Raw genomic sequence first — 18752 nt, 5'->3', positions numbered from 1 at the left:
CCAGTAATCACTGAAGGTAGCTAGTAGATGAATGATGCCATGATGTGGTACGCTTTATTAACTGGATTCACATTTTATTCAGAGGGATGATCACAGTAGAATGAAACAATGCTGGCTAAAATTCACTGTCCAGACATTTGCTTTGGAATCAAGAATGTGAATGCTTTGGTGACACAGCTGTACTGCTCTGCCATTGTTTCCCCTTGGCCCATGCCTCCAAACCTGAGGGGGAAAAATCGAGTTACAAGAGCACTGCAAGTTCTGTTCAGCAGAGTCTTCCTTTTCTCTCTAGCCCAGCAAACTTCCAAGTGTGAGAGACTTCTAAAAATAGAGAATGAGTGATTCATAAAAATGGAAAACTGAAGGCAGCCAGTAAATAAAACTGTTCAGCTGCCCAGTCACAGTTTCCTATCACCACTGAAGGGAGGTGTGTTCTGAGGCAAACATTTTCTAACCTTTAAATAAATATTTGGCTTGAAGGTTGGGAAAATATTGTTTTATAGCAAATATATGCCCATTTCCTATCACGAATGCAACTGTACACACCAGATGTTGTCATAAATTAGATAGTATTATGAAACCTATTTTATCTGGCAAACCGAGTACATTTGATCAAGATGGAGCCCCGTATATCATACATATTGTTTTTAATGGGTTTTATATTATAGATGGAGGTACTCAGTCATTTGGAATTTGAGGGGACAAGTAATTAAGTACTTGGATGGAATTAACCAAGCATACCAAATTGAGGTTCCTTGACCTCTTTTTCTGTAACGATGCTTAAATGCATGCTGTCTTAGTGTGATGCAATAAGACATTTGGAATAGTCCCTTGAAAAGTGTGACTGCATTACTTTTTTTTTTTTCAGGCAGTATCCATTATTAATTGTCATTGCTATTGATTTAGATTGTCTTTTTCCTACACATCACTGGTTTATAGCAAAAAAAAAAAAAATTTTAGAAGCACTCTGACACTGATGAAAGGTGCTGACAGGATGTGATATCTCTGCCTGTGTCTGTCCTCCTGTCAATTAACTTCATGATATACAGCATGGATTTTCTTCAGCTGTCATTTCAAGCCTCTCCCCTAATTTCACTGTGCTGCACCTCTGTTCAGTGCTACAATTTATATGCATAAATACTTTGGAACCACTTACCTCGCAACAGTTCAGATGTTCAGCCATGGGGGAAAAGCGTCTTCCTACCAAAACACCTAAGCAGACAGGGTATCCGCTCCCCATATGTGTGATCGAACGTGCATGCAAAAGGTGCACATGCACACACATGACAGATGTGCATCTGTAGGCCAGAATATACACGTCCCCTTGGCACAGCACTGAGAGTCTGCTTGCTCGGACTGTCTCATACGTACCTACCACATCCCCCAAGCGCACTATTTGATCAAGCGTTTAAGCAGCTGCTCTTTGCATGCATGAACACATTTACATTTTGATTGTGAAACAAGGGGAATAGGGAGGCGTTAAGCCCCTGGAACAACTCAGCGGTAGCTGGCAGCAGGGAATGGGCCAGGGACTGGATGAGCTGTTCTGCTAGGCCAGATCCTTCCCACAGACTAATGTAGCTGTTGTATGAAAGGAAATGTTAACACACTGGTTTTAAGTTTCTAGCATGAAGAATTGTTTTGTGCCTTTTGTTTTTCTGTCCTTTTCCCATGATAGTCCCTACAGTGTACCTCACAGCTTAACATAGGTTATGGGATATGATTTACTCTGTACGAACTCACTGTCTCAGCCCCAGTAAGTTTCTAATTTACAAGCCACTACTTTGTTTCTGTGATTGTAGAAGTTGCCATCAGCTGAGAAGTGAAAGGGAAGTGGCAGAGCCCTGCAGGATGTGGCTAGGGAATCTCCTCTCTCTCTATTTTACCCAAGGAAGCTGCCTTTAGTCACTTTAAGGGCCACTTTGGGAGGCTACAATTTTCACTACTCTTTTTCATGTGGTAGTGGAACTTCTCTGCAGGTTAACTGTATGATTGCTGGCCAGAGTTTGAGATGAATGGAGAAAGAAGCATTTGAAGTGGAATTGGAGAAGATCACTGGTTTGGACCACACAGAGGGCTGGCTGAACAGTGGATTTGAATTCATTGTGGACACTGCCCTGAGCACGAAAAAAAAAGTAAAGTATCATTAAAAGTAAGTATCTTTAGGAGCCCAGCACAGAAGTAAAGGCTCATTTAGCTTGGATGAGATTTCTGGTGGCCACCTGGTTCTGTCATCCCAGACAGGCCTCATTTTGAAGTTATGGCCCAGAGGGCCTGAGGGAATACATTAATGCTTGCCATCAGGATTCCTCCTTAAATGCATCACATCCCCGATCTGAAATTCAGCCCCATTCCTCACACCGCTGTGTCTGTGGTGTTACCTTCTTCTGCTTCACCCGGCACCTTCGGAAATGTGAAAAATAAAAGGATCAGTGGCAGGAATTGCTGTTCGGGGGTTTCTCCCGGAGGAGGGAGCAGCGAGGCAAGGCAGTCTCAGACACTTTTGTCTTAAGGGGCAGTCTCTGTCGGTTTCATTGAACGCTAGCTGGGCCCAGTCACGCACGCCTGGGTGACAAGAAACGTAAAGAGGAGAAAAAACGCCGTTCCAACGTAGGCGTTGTGGCCGGTCGGTTGGCGGCAGCAGGCTCTCCCTCAGCCGCGGGTACCTGCGCCGCGCGGCCACGTGAGCGCCACATCAGCGCCGCTCCGCGCCTCAAGGCGGCCGCAGAGGCACCGGGCAGCCGGTGGCCGTAACGGCTGCGCTCCCCCCCGTGTCTCCCTCAAGACCCCGGCCCAGGGCGCAGCCGGCCTCCGGCTCGGTAAGATGCTGCAGTCGCTGGCGGGCAGCTCCTGCGTGCGTCTGGTGGAGCAGCACCGCTCCGCTTGGTGCTTCGCCCTGCTGGTGCTGGGTTACCTGCTCTACCTGGTGTTCGGCGCCGTGGTGTTCTCTTCGGTGGAGCTGCCCTACGAGGACCTGCTGCGCCAGGAGCTGGGCAAGCTGAAGCAGCGCTTCCTGGAGGAGCACGCCTGCCTCTCGGAGCAGCAGCTGGAGCAGTTCTTGCTGCGGGTGCTGGAGGCCAGCAACTACGGCGTCTCGGTGCTCAGCAACGCCTCGGGCAACTGGAACTGGGACTTCACCTCCTCGCTGTTCTTCGCCAGCACCGTCCTCTCCACCACCGGTAAGCGAACGGCAGGCAAAAGGAGGCCTTCCGGGGAGGCCCGTACCCCCTCACGGCCACCGGGGAGGCGATGGGGCTGGTGTGGGGCCGCCTTCTTCGGCAACCGGGCCTGTGACTGAGGGGGTCGGGCTTGCCGCCCCCCTCGCGCCCCAGGGCCGCGGGGATGGTGCGGGGCCGGCGGCTGGATGCTGGAGTACTCGTTACTTCCCCAACTCCCTTGTGTGCGGGGAGTATTTTATGTAAGGTGCATCACCCGCATTTTAAACCCACACCGTTCATCTTTAAGAGCCAGATTGACAGCTTCACCCCCTCTCCCCCCAAAAATGTTGGTGCTTTTGAAAATGACCATCTCTTTCTTTGAGCCTTTAAATGCTTTTAGGGATGTCTTCTCAAGCTCTTGGTCTTCTTTTGTGTTTCTTTCAGCCTCACTTGGGGGACACACTGCTAACCTGGGTGTAACAATGAAGTTTATATTTCAGTTTCATATTGTACTGTCAGTTTTGGTTGAATATTTGCACGTCAAAGATCAAAAGATAATGCTTGCTTGTTTCCAAATAGCAGTTTTCACTGATATTTCAAAAAGCTCAAAACATTCTTTGGCCAATGTGCAGATGTCCTCAGTGACACGGTTTAGTGGTGGACTTGGCAGTCCTGGGGTAACGGTTAGACATACTTTTCAACCTAGTTGATGCTATGATTTTTACAGCAGTCTTATGTCACATACGATTGTAGTGGCCAACCTTCCTGTAAAGGATAAGTGAAGGCATTTGTGCTGGGAAGCTGGCTGAGGTGATTTGAATGTGGCTCACTGGAATAAATAACAAAGGCTTGTCAAATAAGAAAAGCTTTAAAAGAATCGCCCCAAAAGCAGTGCAGCCAGAGGACTTTGAATCCGGGTAGTACATTGATACTAAAAGATGCACTGCTGTTTTCTTTTTTTCCCCTGCCCCCAAGTGAACAGGGGAGTATTTCTATTATGGGAAATATAATCAGCTGATATCAATAATGAGACTTAATAATTGACTTGCTTGATCTTATTTTGGTGCTTCCTGACTGATTTCAAACAGGCAATGCTTGTCCTAAAAATAGTTGTCATTGAGTGTACAGATCAGGTTGTCTGCTTGTTATAAGGAGGTTGTTGTGGGGTTTTTGCTTGGTGGTCTGTTTTTTTTGTGTTTTTTTTTTTCTTTTTAAAGTACAATAAGGTTGTGTGTGTCCCTGGATCTCCTCCTAGCCCCCCATCTTAATAACTAGAGTTAAAGTTTACAAGAAGGGAGAGAGTGACATGCTTGTGAAAACTACATGCTTTCAGTGAATAAATTCCTAAGCATTAATCAATATGTATGTAGTAGTAACACTATTGGTAAGAAAAGCATGGAATTGTGATAGTACATCAGCACTTAATTTTTTTTTTCTTTATATTCTTTTTCTTTCAGTAAAACTATAAAACACTTTAAGCTTCAGATGCCGTGTTGACCGTATGATACCTGTTTCCATTCATAATCAGTTACACTGTCTGGTACTACAAAATGTAAATTGTTTTGTCCAGGAGCTTATTTTGCATTAGAATTAATTTTTCTATAAAACAATAACCCACATTTAAAAAAAATAATAATCTAATCCACAATCCCTGCAGTTTATTATTTTTAGATCTGGCAGTATTGATTTCAGAGATGAATCAATCAAAAAACCTTCATGATCAGGACAGTGGGATTGGAAGTGAGTTGGCAGCACTTTAGTACTGCCTACTCAGACCCAGATACAGGGTGTTTGGATTCAGGCAAATATCTTTCTTTCCCACTGCACATCTGGTTAAGGGCAAGGCATAATCTGGCCCTGCATGTTTAGCTGATTTGATCACAGAGGCCCTACAAGGAACGTACTGAAAACACAAGGTACCATTGTCCAAATTGAAAGCCTGTTAGAAAACTTAAATAGCACACACTGAGGAACCACAGAGGGCTGAAATGCATGTGTTGCCATTATTTCTGAGAATTTCAGAAACTGAAGTTCATCTAGTTATCATTGATGTAATAGGCCAGGCATCAGATGGTGTATTTCCTTCTGTGACCAATATTCTTTTGGGTTGGGCCCCATTTAATAAAATACGTGTTTCATGTAGTGGCCTTTAGCTTTATTTGTTTTCTGCTTAATATAAATAAGAACTTGTACAAGTATAAATCCAGACCAGTATAGTACATCCAGCACTTGCTCAAATAATTCCTAGAGTGCACAGATTTCTGGCAAGGTGCATTTTTCCTCCCTAAGTTACTCCACACCTGCACAATAAATCTTTCAACTCTTTTGAAACGGTCATTAAAATGAAAGGTGAGCAAGATGCAGAATCTGCCTGGTCATCTCAAAGACCTGTTTGGAAGTGTCTGAAGTTCAAAAACTGCTGCATTATTACAAACTGTACACCTGAAATGCCCTCTGTTTGTGAAGTACAGTAAGGTCAAATGCAGAAGAGAGAGCCCTGGTGGTGGTGTTACCAACTGAGGGTTGCTTTTGTGCATAAGTGAAATTTCAGGGAGCACTGGATTTGTTCCTTACATTCAGCTGACAGAGTTTGTCATTCATCGTGTAAATAAATGCACACCTATCCCTTACGCAGAGGATGCGGCTTGTTTCATAGCCTTTTAGTTTTCTATATAAAGCATTGGGGAAAGTTTAATTTTAGATCCCCACTCCACTTCTTGTTCCCTTCCATCCTCATTATATTATTAGGCTTCTTACTCACTAGAGAAAATCCTTTAATAAAATGGTAAGGCTCATTAAGAATTTGGAAAAAATATTAAATGGAGGGAGTTTGTGGAATAAACATAGTAAGGCAAATTGTTGTTTGAAAGCAATTTATATTGCTGTACACATGGACTGTCACAGGACTGTCACAAGCTGCCTGAAGGACGGGCAAACAAAGGACAGTGAAATAGACAGACTGAAATAGGGTGAAGCTTCAGCAGATTATAGCAGTGACTGGCAGCAGGGTTCTCTTCTAACAACTTTGTCTTCCTATGCAACTTCAGCAGTCATGCAGAATGCCACATGAGCAGTGTGTAAGAGGAAGCAATTTGGTCATTATTCATTGACAACATAAACACCAAGAATATACAGTTGTGTGCATTAAATAGCATCTGTCTTGGAAACTCTGTAATTATGACCTTATGCAGATCTGTGATCATCAGTTGTCTTGGTGTTAGATGTCCTGGGTGATCTTGCATAAGCAGTTTTTTCTGGTTGATTTTCTTGTGGGGCCATCTGCACAAATATGTTTCATTTCTAATAATAAAAATGAAGTAATTTTCTGTGCTTTCTCTCCCAGGTATTGTGTTTTTGCTGTTCTTGGCATGTGGTTGGCCTCTACAATCTTATCCTGTATTGGTGCAGTATGGGAATACTGCACCCTGAATTGTAAGCAGGATGGAGTAAAAAAGTAATTGATATTGCTTGTGTTGCAAGATATGGAGAGTAAAGAGGCTTCTGTTTGTTGAAGGAAAGGAGATGACAATTTAGGACCCTTGGCCTGGATTTATGTTTTTTTTTGTTTTTTTTTTTTTTGGAGTCTTCTCCATGTAATGCTATCCAGGGGTGTTTTATGCAAAAGGACTGTCGGTCTTACTCTGACTGTCTAGCTTTAAGTATTTTTGCCTCCATAACAAATATCCCTGTGGATTTCGTTTAACACTTGGAAAGCAGAGGGATCCTGAGAAAGGGCTTCTTTATGTCATTCTCTGTTGTGACAGAGTTGGCAAGATACACATTACAGGAAAGCTAGGATAGCTTTGTCCTGATCTAGGGATAAGCAGAGCAAGGGCGACAAGAGGTTGCATCTTCTATGATGGCAATGCATATTTTTCACTTTGTGGTTAAGATCAGGCTGGACTCTCATCTGAGACACATAAGTTAAGACAGTAAAAGAAGGGAGGAGAGGGCTGTTAGTATTCAGCTGCTTCTGAAGCCCGTAATGTGGTTGTGTGCAAGGTGGTTAGTGAATATCAGTTCTTCTCCAGAATTTAGCCTGTACTGGTTTCAGTGTTGGCACTGAGGATGGGTGTATTATGCTGAATTGCAAGGCATGGCACCCAAGATCCATGGTGTACTGAATTCAGGTGCTGCATTCTGCAGAGAGTAAGGAACATCTATGCAGTAGTTGTAGCTAAATACTGACAGTGGCTATTACCCTGAAAGTGCTTGGTAGAAGGACTAGTAAAGAAACAACATGGCTTTCACAGAAAGTTTTGCATTCAAGTTAAATGGCTTATATGGTCCTACTGGCAAATGGTATGAGGAACTAATGTTTTTACTGAATTAATAATTCATTGAATTCATAAGGACATTCTTTGTTAGGTCTCATTCTCATAAGCCTTGCTACTGATGAGTTGCAAGTGGATATAAACTGTGGCTATATTTATGGAAGCTAACAGGCTGGGAGATTGTGCTGGAGTCAGTAGATCGCTACAGAAGGTGCAGCCTGTATAAGGAGATCAGGGAGAAAGAAACCAGTCAGTCTCCATAATTTTTTCCACATCCTTCTGTCAAGAAGTGGACTTTCTCATTTTTCAGCTTCCTCAGGGGAACAGGCCCCGTACCCAGTGCATAGTTAGCATGGAGTACAGATTTTAACAAATCCATGGGAGATTAGGGAATGCTATGAAAGCTTATGATGTCTTTGTAACACTCCATTGTAAGATTCATATGCTCTTACATTAGAGCCCTCAGGTGGAAGAGACTAATTGGGTCTTTCCTACGTTATGGAAGAACGTGAATTTAACTTAATTATAGTTCACAGAGACTTTAGGGAAAGCAGATTTTTTTTTTTTTTTTAATTTTTTTGTCCCTGAAATTTAATGTTAGATGTATATTTTATTTTGCAGGCATCAGAATATGTGGCTTATGTCCCAGAGGATGCTTATATTAGCTCATTAATACACACTGAATAATACATTTGTAATAATAAATTTCATAATTCATACCAAATGTATGTCAAGGGACCTGTTGTAAATTTCTCTGACGCCTCCCGTATGAAAACATACAAACTTGGTGATGGTTTAAAATCGGATCAGTCTCATCAGTAGTCACCTCTGACTCCAGCAGAATACTGAAGCTTCCTTGTACTACTGCTCTGACTGTAGCACTCAGATTATTTAAATAGGTGTGATAAATTGCAGCTATTCACCAGGGTGGGGATGCCAAACTTTGGGAAGGAACTGTGTTTCTCTTTTGAGTGGTGTTTGTTGCTTAGCAATGAAATCGCAGGAAAAGGTAATTTGCTCGGGATGATCTGGGAGACAAAGCGAGGTTGTACTGCGCTCTGCAACAGAGTGGTTTTTTAGACTAGAGTTCTTTTAAGAAAAGCAAGGAAATAAAGAGTAAGGTTGAGAAGGATGCCAGAGAAGGATTGCATTCAATAAGCCAACTGTTTGAGCACTGATTTAGGATGTGAGAAGCCTTATTCTTTTCCTCCTCTGGCTGGAGGGGTTTGAAGCCACACCCCAGCAGGGCAGTTAAATGCTACAGCATGTCCCGGGACGGGGTAATTGTAGCTGCTGTCCGCTTTCAGATAGATGAGTAGACTGTCCTGGAAACAGGCGTCCCACCTCTCCAATTAAAAGTATAAACACAAAGTGAAAGAGCAATTCTGTCTGCTGGTGTGTCTGGTTTCCTCTCAGGGAAAATTCTTGTGTTTTATGCACCACAGAGCAGCTTCACACTTACTGCTGCCATATTCTAGTCTGGCCCCAGGGGTAGGATGCTGTCTATGAGGTGTGGGAGGTTTCATTTGAGTTCTGCTTAATGCCATTCTCAGCGCAAGGATTTGAACTATGGTTTTCTAGCGGTCTTTAGAAAGGGAAGAAAAGACGACTTCCATTTAGGGAAGCTGCAGGAGGAGGTAAGATGAATATGGATAGACTAATGCTAAGAAAGTAGATTGGATGCTTATGGTCTCCATGTCTAAAAATACAAAAAATACGGGAACATTCAATGAAAAAAAAAAATTAGGAAAGAAGGAAATTAACAAGTTTTTGTTTTTAAAAAACAAAACAACAAAAAAAAAAAACCAAACACAAAAAAGCCCCACAAACCAAAAATATCTTTTATGAATATCTCTGAAATACCTCTATTTGTCAAAAGTACTAGTAATAAACTTTTTGGGAAGGATATTGGGCTCTCTGCTTTGGGATGCAAGCCACAATTTAGTTACAAGTTACAGCCAATAGACTGGTCACATTATCTCTTGTGTGCCCAGGACAAAGGGACAAAGTTCTTGTTTTCTCCACTGTAGTAGTGGAGAGGAAATCTGGGTCTGTCCTGTCTTGTGTTCCAGGCAGGGTGGCAGTTCTGGGTTTTTCATGAGATTACAGCAGTCAGCTGTGCCAAACTCCTGCTTGGATTTCCTGAAACAAAGGGTAGCAAGAGTAGCTCTAATCCAGTGTTTATGCTTTATGGGCCAATGAGTAGTAAAAACCATCACCTGGCAGAAAGCAGAGAAGCTATGGAGTAGCATGACTGTACTATTGTTTGGAGCAGTGCTGGCTGCTGACGGATGGGGTGTCTCTTACAAGCTCTGTCTCCACTGGGTATCCTGCTGTTCCACCTGGCTTGCTAAATTACTAGTGGAGCCAACCCAGCAGCTTTTGACAAGTGAAGGTCTGCAATGGCTGCTTCTGTAATCCCTGTATGTCAGGTCCAGGGTCATTCCTCCTCTGCTGAAATACCTGGGAGGGGGGAGGGAGGAAGTATTCACAAACAAATCCATTGAACTTGGTATGATACACAGAGTGTTAACTGGGGTCAGGGCTGAGTTACTGGTGTTCTACCCTGGGATTATTAACTGACTCGTTTTTGTAAATGTCACCTTTGCTATTTCTTTGGGGTTTTTTTGACTGAATTTAGCTATGTTAAAATTATTTGCTGTTTGTCCTAGATGAATTATGTGGCCTCCCAGTGCTCTATTATTATCTCTATTACTCCATTTGGCTGTATTTTGTTCTCTGATATTTACATCTTTATTGAAAGGAGGAGACTAATCTCTAGAAAAAATTGCCTTTCATTAAAAAGTTTCTATTTGCAATCCTTTTGCAAAGCTGGAATTTTTATTACCATTCGACTGACATCTCAAAATCAAATCCTAAGCTAAAAGTTATGTACACTCTCAGAGGGGGACTTCTAAAATTAACAATCAATTCCTGCAGTTCCTGAACATTGCTGAGTAGGATTTTCATTTTATGTGAATGTAGTTTAAAGTAAGTCTCCTTTTTAAGTCTGTAGTTTCTGCTGTTTCATTTACTTGTTGGCTGGTTCTTGTTCTTTCTTTGTTTAACTCTGTCCCACTGCGTCATCGTTTTAATAATCTGTGGGATTTTGGGGGGCAGAAGAACATCATCATCTATGGAGAAATGTCTACTTTAGCCATTGCTCCAGGTTAATTATTAAGTAGGCCACAAGCTGCTAAACCATATGAAGACCAGGACATTTATTGGCATGTGCAGAAGTGAAATTTTAGCAATTTGAGAAAAAATAGGATATGTATGAGAGTTTTGATGCCTTCAGGATTAAAGAATAGCAATAGGAAGTTTCTTGGGAATTAGCTACCTAAATTCCTACTCTCTTTGGATCCAACCTCAGTTGCTTGAAAGTTATGATACTTATACAAAATTTTACCAAAGTCCTAGAGTAGTTACTGATGGTGACCCAGAAGACCCTAAGATAATGTGTCAGTTTGCTTTTTCACTTAAGAACCTAGCTGAAACCTTAAAGAGGTTGTGTTTCTTGTGAGGACAAATCAGTGATGTAGTCCTGGTTAGGAGTAGGACTGAAAGGAATGAATGGAGCAAAGCTTTTCAAGGGGCTGTGCTTCAGAGACGTATCAGAGGGGTTTTTGCAAGAGCATATGGATTTCATCTTTCCTGGAAAGAAAAAAGATACGCATTCATCTCTGAAAACAGAATATGAACACTTCCTTGAAGAAAAGCACATCTGAATCAAAGTGGTACACCAGCTGTCACCAGACCCCAAACATTTACTAGCTGACGCTTCTTAGATAGTACCATAGTCTCTACTCTGAACTGATTCTGTGCCAGTAGCTTAAGCAGTTTCACAGCATCTTTGAGGAACTGGGGCAATGCAGATACAGAAGCAGGGAGATCACTTAGGCAGTATTCCCTGGCAGTAGGTGAGGGAGGAGGTTGAACTGGAAAACAAGTTTTGCCAGTGGAACAAGCCAACCCAGTAATCTGTGGAGTACTGTACTGCTTGTGTTCCAGAAAGTGAGGCTGTGCCCTCTGACAAGGTTGCATACTGTTTTCCAGTAGAAAATTTAACATCAGTTTTCCATCTTTCTCCTAAAAATTGTGAATCCAAATTGTTATGCTCACAGGCTTTCTCCATCTTTTTACTGTCCTCTAATATGAAGTGAAAACTTCTGGAGTAGCCAGAACTTCTGTACAGAATGTTTTTAAGCATAATTTAATACCATTGCAAATGCAGCTATTGAGAGATCTGGTACCATGAGAATGAGGTTTTGTCATCTCTTTTGCTCCTTGTCTCTTTCGTGTTCCACACACTGAATGTATTTGCTCAAGGAATCCTTTTCTCAACTTTACTGAAAATATTTTATGAAGAGGTCAAGTATTCTTCATTCAATGTTTACAGTAAAGGCACTGCATTTAGTTGGTATAACTGTATGCCATTAAAATAGCAAAGTTACACATTTACTTCAGCGTATTTCCTGCAATGCTGGTAAAAGCTGTGTACCAGGCTTTTCATGTAGAAATACACAGTGAGACTAAAAGGATAAACATATGCTCTGTTGGGGAAAGAATAATAGTCTGCCTTACAGAAAATTACACAATTATAAAGCCTGCTGGGAATTCCGTCACAAGTGCACATCTGCTTTTGCATCTTTTCTGTAGTAATGTGCCTAAAGGTGACTCACGAGTATCCTATAGCTAAGCTAAACACAGAATTGTAGGGAAAAGGTCTCATGCATCAAGGGAAAAGGAAGCAGCCAGCTCAACTGTAAAATTTACTATTGTTTCAGAAAGTTCTTCTCCATTTTTTTTTTTCTAACAGGGATTAAATACATACTAAACCTATAATTATTTTAAAATGTGAGAAGATTTCTCTGCATTAAGAGGCAAAAGTAATCCTTCTGAAGACTTCAAATGCTGGCAGCTCTGTCTGGAATGGGGTTTATGCATGTTTTTTTTTAATTTTAAAGCCTGTACTGTGTTGACTCTTACACTTAGCTTTTTACTTTGTTACTTTAAACCTACACAGCATGCTATGAACTCATATTTTGCTCAGTTGACCTTTTAAAATGTGATTGGCAGGCTTAGACATTGCAACACACAGAAGTAGTGCCAAAGTCCAGAGGAAAGCTGGAGTAGTATTCTGTTTTGTTTACAATATAGTTTGAAAATGGATTTATTACTTTAGAGTCATAGAATGCAAAGGCAAGGCAAAAATTCTGATTTTTGTCTCCTCCCCAGCAGGATGGGATTGTACTATACATGGCTTTAAAGAAAATTGTAGAGAAAAAAACCCTTGTGTTCAGAAAAATCAAATAGCTTGGATGTTTAACTCTTGGGGACTGTATTGTACAATCCTAAATATAATCACTTCATGAAAATTTTAGTGAAAATTGCTCATTGTGTTTAAGGTTAATGTAAGAAGGCCATGAAATCTCTACTCTGTGTTATTTAAGTAGCTTTTTACTCTTTACAACTATCTGTTGTACAAGAATGGCATAGACCTTTCCCTTTGAAGCCTGCAGCCTAAAGGAAATCAGGAAACCCTAAAGCAAACCAAAGAATTTCTATATCATATGAAGAGTTCTGGAAGCTCTAGGCTGTGTAATTTACTAATGGGCAATTAAATGTTAAACATTTCACAGCATGTCTTGTTACTTATTTTCATGGTTATATTTTTATTTAGTACTGGAATGCTGACTCAGCAGTATAGCAAAAATGACTAGCATAGCAAAAATGCCCAAAGATGTATTGTTGTGTTACTGTTTGAAAGTCCTAGCTACTGTAAACTCTGAGTGATGTACAAAAATAAATGCAAAATGCTGTAAATCTTATGAATGTTTAATAGTTCTCAACAAAGCTCTCTTATGTGAAGGTAAGAGATAGTTTAATTTACCTGGATGCATTTGCATGTCTGTTGAGAAATCCATGTCCCCAGCCTGCCTTCTGGTCCACTGCTGCAGCTCAAGTTGGGCAAGTAAAGAACCGTGGGCCATGATGTTGTACTGCGTGAATCAACAATTCATGTTAATAAGAAAAGAGTAAATATAAGGGCAAATGCCTGCCTTAGTTCATTATTAAAGTTGTTACGCATTTACATTCTTCATAGCTATAGTGCAAAGATAAATCTTGATCTTTCAGCTATATCTTTTAGTACAGCTATTTGTACTAAGTGAAGCCAGCTGAATCTTCAGGTCAAGCAGAATTTTGTATACTGCTTCAAGGAAAATGACATTTACAGTAAAAGTTATTAGTAGACATGAAGCTCATCCAAGGCAAAAGATAAAAACTCTCTCAACATCTCAAACAGAAGTTTGAGTTCCAGGTTTTAGCTTTGCATTATGCCACAATCTTATCACCATTTCCGTTACGACTTCTAATCTTTCATGTTTCTAAACCACCTTTTATCAGTAGATTCTGCACCATGTGCATACCATGTGCTTTACTGATTAGAGCACTTCTGTTATGTTCTGCATCTTGTGAGAATAGAGTCATATATTCGTATGTATTTTTCAAAAGGATGAGCTAAGACAAAGAGGAAAGACCGTTGGAAAAGATCATGTAAGAGATATTAGCACGATTGAGATTAGGAACTTGAGAATTTTGTGTTACTTCCTCTGCTAGGACACATTCCCATACAGTAAGCTGATTTCCTGTCCTGTGGATGTACTTCAGCTGTTTTGCTTTAGTAATAGTTTTTTGCTCAGTCCTATTAAAGGAAATTGCAGCTACTTGAATAGGAACTCACAGAAGCCGTATTAAAGTGTGCAGTACACATTTCTGTATCTTTGATGGAGAAACATTGCACTCCCTTTTATGAAGTTGTTCAGTTTGTATTGTGTGCAGACAACAAGCTAAACATCAGTTAATGCATCCCACATGACTTACCAAATGTGTGAGTAACCTTTATGGGAAGAAAGCAGTGTTTGCTCTGCTTTAGCATGCTGGTTGCCTCTCCTTATACGTAGTAAAATGTTTGCTTAGGTTGATGTGAAGCGAAATGGGATGAGTGTACTTAACAGCTTTGCCAGTGGAAGGAAGATGTCTTGGACTCCAGCTTCCCATCCTATGATCCAAACTTGTGCCCTGTACTTGGACTGTTGCCCACTGGACCACAGCAGTAAGCCATGTCATTTTGTCTGACTGGAAGAAACATATTCACTTTCTGTAGGATTAGTTTGTTCTAAGTTATTGCAGTCAGGTAAACTACAACCAATGCAAGAGGGGACCCACTTGGAGAAAAGGATCTTCTTTCTCAGCAGTGACTCAAGCGTTACATTAGACATTTCATGTAACAACTTGGTGAAAGCACAGAAAGAATTAAAAATGCGTGGCCAAATTAACAGCAGATGTAAGAAAGGAAATGGTAACCTAAGAATGTGTTTCCTGTAATGATAATGTATCTGACAGTTGCTGGCTGCCCCTTGTAAAGCAGCATTATTTCAAGCAAGATTAAACTGACAGCTAACAAAGCTGAAAGAACTTTACAAGACTCCTCTTTGTTAGTACAGATGCCACCACTAAAATACTTCTGTCTGATATACCTCAGGTACATGAATCTCAAGGAGAACTTTAATTTTAATTTTTCCCACTGGGTAGCTATTGTTATGTGATAAATTGCATTGTCTTTGCAACTAGTATGGAAGTAATGCAGTCGTGCTGTTGTGTTTTAGTTTCTGTAACTAGTTTACAAATTCTGATCACTGAGAATTACAAGAAACTGGATGCATTCATAGGGCCAGACACTTGCAAACAAATTTCTCCCTTGAAAAGATGTAACTATCAATTTACACATTGCTCTTCAATGCTAGGCCTTTATTTTGGAATTACCAACCGTCATACATTCCTCCTTCCTTTATACTAAGGTCTGAGAGATGCCACTTAGAGAATCCTGCTTTCCTTAGTAACAGGTTGCATCAACCCAGCCTTTTTCATGTTTGCCAAAGTTTGCAAATGCAAGCATTGGCAGTAAGGTGCTGAACATGAGAAACCTTTGTATGTTCAGTCTTCAGCCTGGGTGATAGCTAAGTGTTTCTACTATGTGTGCTACCTGAACATAATGGGATTTAAAGACATGGGACTTAAAATCACTGGTCAGTTTTGATGTCTTTGACTGACATGGTGGGTCGAGGATTCTGATTTGGCAGTTGAAGTATTTTTTGTGAATTGTACTACTGATTTAATGTTGCCTGCTTTCCATATATGCAGGGCTACCTTATTCTGTCCCTGAGATGTCAGAATGACATATTTTCACTAGGAAAATTATCCCGTAGTTGTAGGAATTTCTGGAAACAGCAAATACCACACAAAGAGACATTCTCTAACCAACTGGAGAGGCTCACAGTTTCAAAACAAATTGCTGTTAATCTAAGCAGGCAATATAGTTTTTGCTAAACCACGCAGCATTTAAATCGGTTTGTCTGTGTCTTCACATTGCTGGTTAAATGTCTTTTATCTGTAGATTGCCTTTTTAAATGCTACTTTACTATTTGTTTCTAAATAACCTCTTCTGAATAGGCAAAAAAGTCTGCATTTCATCCTCTTATGAACATAAATGGTATGTTTAACTACAGTGCTGTTCTTTTCCTTTCCCTTTATTTATTGGTAGGACATACAGTTGTGGTTATCCTCGGTATCCTGATTCCAGTGGAACTAATCAATTTTATAGTTACCACAGCTAGTGTTTGCTATGTGGATGTCCTAAACATGTGAATGATTCAATAGGACTAATGTATCTATAAAATTTGCTTATGGTTCAGTAAACTGGTTCTCATAACAGTTGAAGTATTTCCCCATTGGGCCTTGTAAGTTAAGGTTTTATTTTGAGCATGAAACTGTGAGTATATTCAGCTAGACTATATTCAGATGGCAGAGTACCATCAAGCATCACATTTTGGACTGTGATTTAAAGTTCAGAATAAGCCATCTTACCTGAAAAAGTATCTCACTTTAGCCCTTGTGTAAATATTGTCTCAATTTCTCTTTGTTATTATTTTCAAGTTAGAAATGAATACTCCAGATAGAATGTGCTGCATGTGAAAGTGGAGACTGATGCACTGAGCTCTGTGGGGTTTTGTTAAGTTGCTTTAGTAATTTTTGCTATTTGTGTTAAATTGATTGCCTTCTGTTTTGTTTTATGTGCTGTTGAATTCTTTGTGTTTCTGAGAAATAATTATTAGAACAGAAAACAGAAATAGGATTCATTTGTATGCAAATGCATTATGATGTCTGATTGATTAACTGAAATATCTCATGAAGGTAGCTAAGTACTGTCTTCCTCTGCCAAACAAGAGAGCTGATGCTAGTAATTTCCCAGAGTTCCACATGTTAAATTCATAACAAGATTAGAAGTATAAATTCCTATTCCACTGCTGTATCTAGTAGATAACATTTTCTTCCATGCGAGGTTGCATTTTAATGCAAAGATGCTGCTTACAGATTTGATTTCAACTCCACAGCATGAAATGGCCTAATTTTTTAATTCTGTGTAATAATTCCTTACTGCCAACAATACCAGTTTCATTCACTGTTTTCATGTTCTGTTCTTTCTGGTGGTGCAATAAAGCAATTTTTGTTTCAGAAATAGAGGTGGGAAGCATACTAATTTGCAGCTGGTTCTTTCTTTTTGTTCCCAGATGGTAGGAAGAACAACTGTGGCTCATTTCAGTGCAAGAAATGGTAACTTAGTGAGACTAGATAGGTATTCTTCACTAATTTGATACTTACTGCAGTGCTTTAATCATGTTCATCTGCAACACATTCAAAGTTTTTGACATATCCCAGTGTGCATTTGGGATGGTAACGGATGCAAATTACCAATTTTTAGAAACCTCTTCCCAGTGAACTGCACCAGGCTTCAGGCAGAATATCATTCTGCACAGGTGCTGGGCTCAGCAGCAGCTGGCACATCCCTGTGGTACACCATGCATAAACAAGGTCTTTCAAGTGCAAGGCCTAACTAGTTGGTAGAACTTTAAAACCTGTTACAGGAAAATTAGAGGAGATGGGGAAAGAGAAGGTTGCAGTGTGAAATGAAACCATGGTTCCAGACCTTTTCCAGAAAGAAAAAAACATCTCCTTCCAGTCTCTTCAGAAGCTGTGTATCTTCTCTGCTTTACTGCCAGTTAGATGCTAAATGCATTTTAACTTCTAAAATGAGTTTTCTTCCCAGGTAGACACTGTCATATCTAAAGACAAAATGTGGAAGTATTAGTGTTGGGTAAGACATATCACCTTTATGCTGCAGTCAAGGTGAAAGTCTTATCATGTTTTTTACCACATTAACATGAGAAATGAAAAGATCACTGTCACGAACAAGGTACTGGCTAAATGTAGTCAGCAGCATTGTTTTCTCTTTCCTGGTGTTGCTGCAAAAGCATTGTCCTTGTTAAGATTTCTTTTTTCCTACTTTGAGTATTTCAGGATGTAATTCCCAGGAAGAACTGCAAAAAGGCTTGTATGCCTTTCAATATCTTGAAATTGATGTTGAAGTTCTTGATGAACCTGTTTCTTTGGCTGTATTTTAATCTTGGTGATCAGTAGCTTTAAAAATCCATTATTGTGTGAACGCTGCTAAGTATGACGGCGCAAAAATCCCTAATAAAAGACCTGCACAAAACCTCATTGTATTTTATAACATTTCTGAGGACTGCAGGTAAAGCAAAATATTTAACTTATCAAATTTAAATTTTGGAGACTTACAGTTTGTTTTATCAGGAAACATTCATAATGAAGTAGTGTGGTGGTGAGGCCTCTTCTTTCATACAGGTTTTCGACCATCTGTTGCCTAGCAGGCAAGTAAACCAATAAAAGAATAATTGGAATTTTCCTGGCTGAATTCTGAGAAGAGCCCTCAGGAAATCTCACCTTGCTTTTGACCTGTTGGTTGCATTTTATTCAGCAGACTTTCATAAATTTCTTTTTTTCCATATGGAAAAATGAATATAGCAGGGAAAACAATTGTTGAAACAACGTATAGGTTTCTTATGCTAAATCTTTGCTAGAAGTAGGTCTAAAGATGTGATCGGGTTTTTGGATATGTATTTCTAGAAATGTGCTGTTATTGAGACATCTGTGGGGGGAAAAATATCCCAACACCAGATGGATCCTGCTTTGATTGCATTTTAGCTTTTTCAGGGTCTTAAATCCAGGATAGCACTAAGGAGAACCAATTTCTAGTATAAAGACTTTGGGTTTAAAAATAAAAATCCTGTCAAATTTAAAAAAACAAGGTAAAACCCCCAAACCCAAACAGCAAACCCAGAAATGCCTGTCTGTCTCTTGATAGAAGTGAAGCCTGAATGCTTTTGCCACAGAAGTTTAG

General features: G+C 40.2%; 1 protein-coding gene across 1 annotated transcript in view; it reads left to right on the top strand.

The window, feature by feature from the left end:
• Positions 1–2441: 2441 nt before the first annotated feature.
• The window catches only part of KCNK1 (potassium two pore domain channel subfamily K member 1), a 32552-nt gene continuing 16241 nt past the window's right edge, over positions 2442–18752 (top strand). The window contains exon 1 of the mRNA XM_061471259.1: positions 2442–3179. Within this exon, the coding sequence (XP_061327243.1) occupies positions 2825–3179 (355 nt within the window). The 5' untranslated portion in view covers positions 2442–2824. The remainder of the gene's footprint in view (positions 3180–18752) is intronic.

The sequence above is a fragment of the Pezoporus flaviventris genome, unplaced genomic scaffold (genome assembly GCF_033815535.1).
Source record: "Pezoporus flaviventris isolate CSIRO_AGI_PZ_B2104156 unplaced genomic scaffold, CSIRO_AGI_Pfla_v1 ptg000066l, whole genome shotgun sequence".
NCBI classification, from domain to species: domain Eukaryota; kingdom Metazoa; phylum Chordata; class Aves; order Psittaciformes; family Psittacidae; genus Pezoporus; species Pezoporus flaviventris.
The sequence above is the reverse complement of the archived record's forward strand: the minus strand, read 5'-3'. Positions and strand labels throughout refer to the sequence as shown.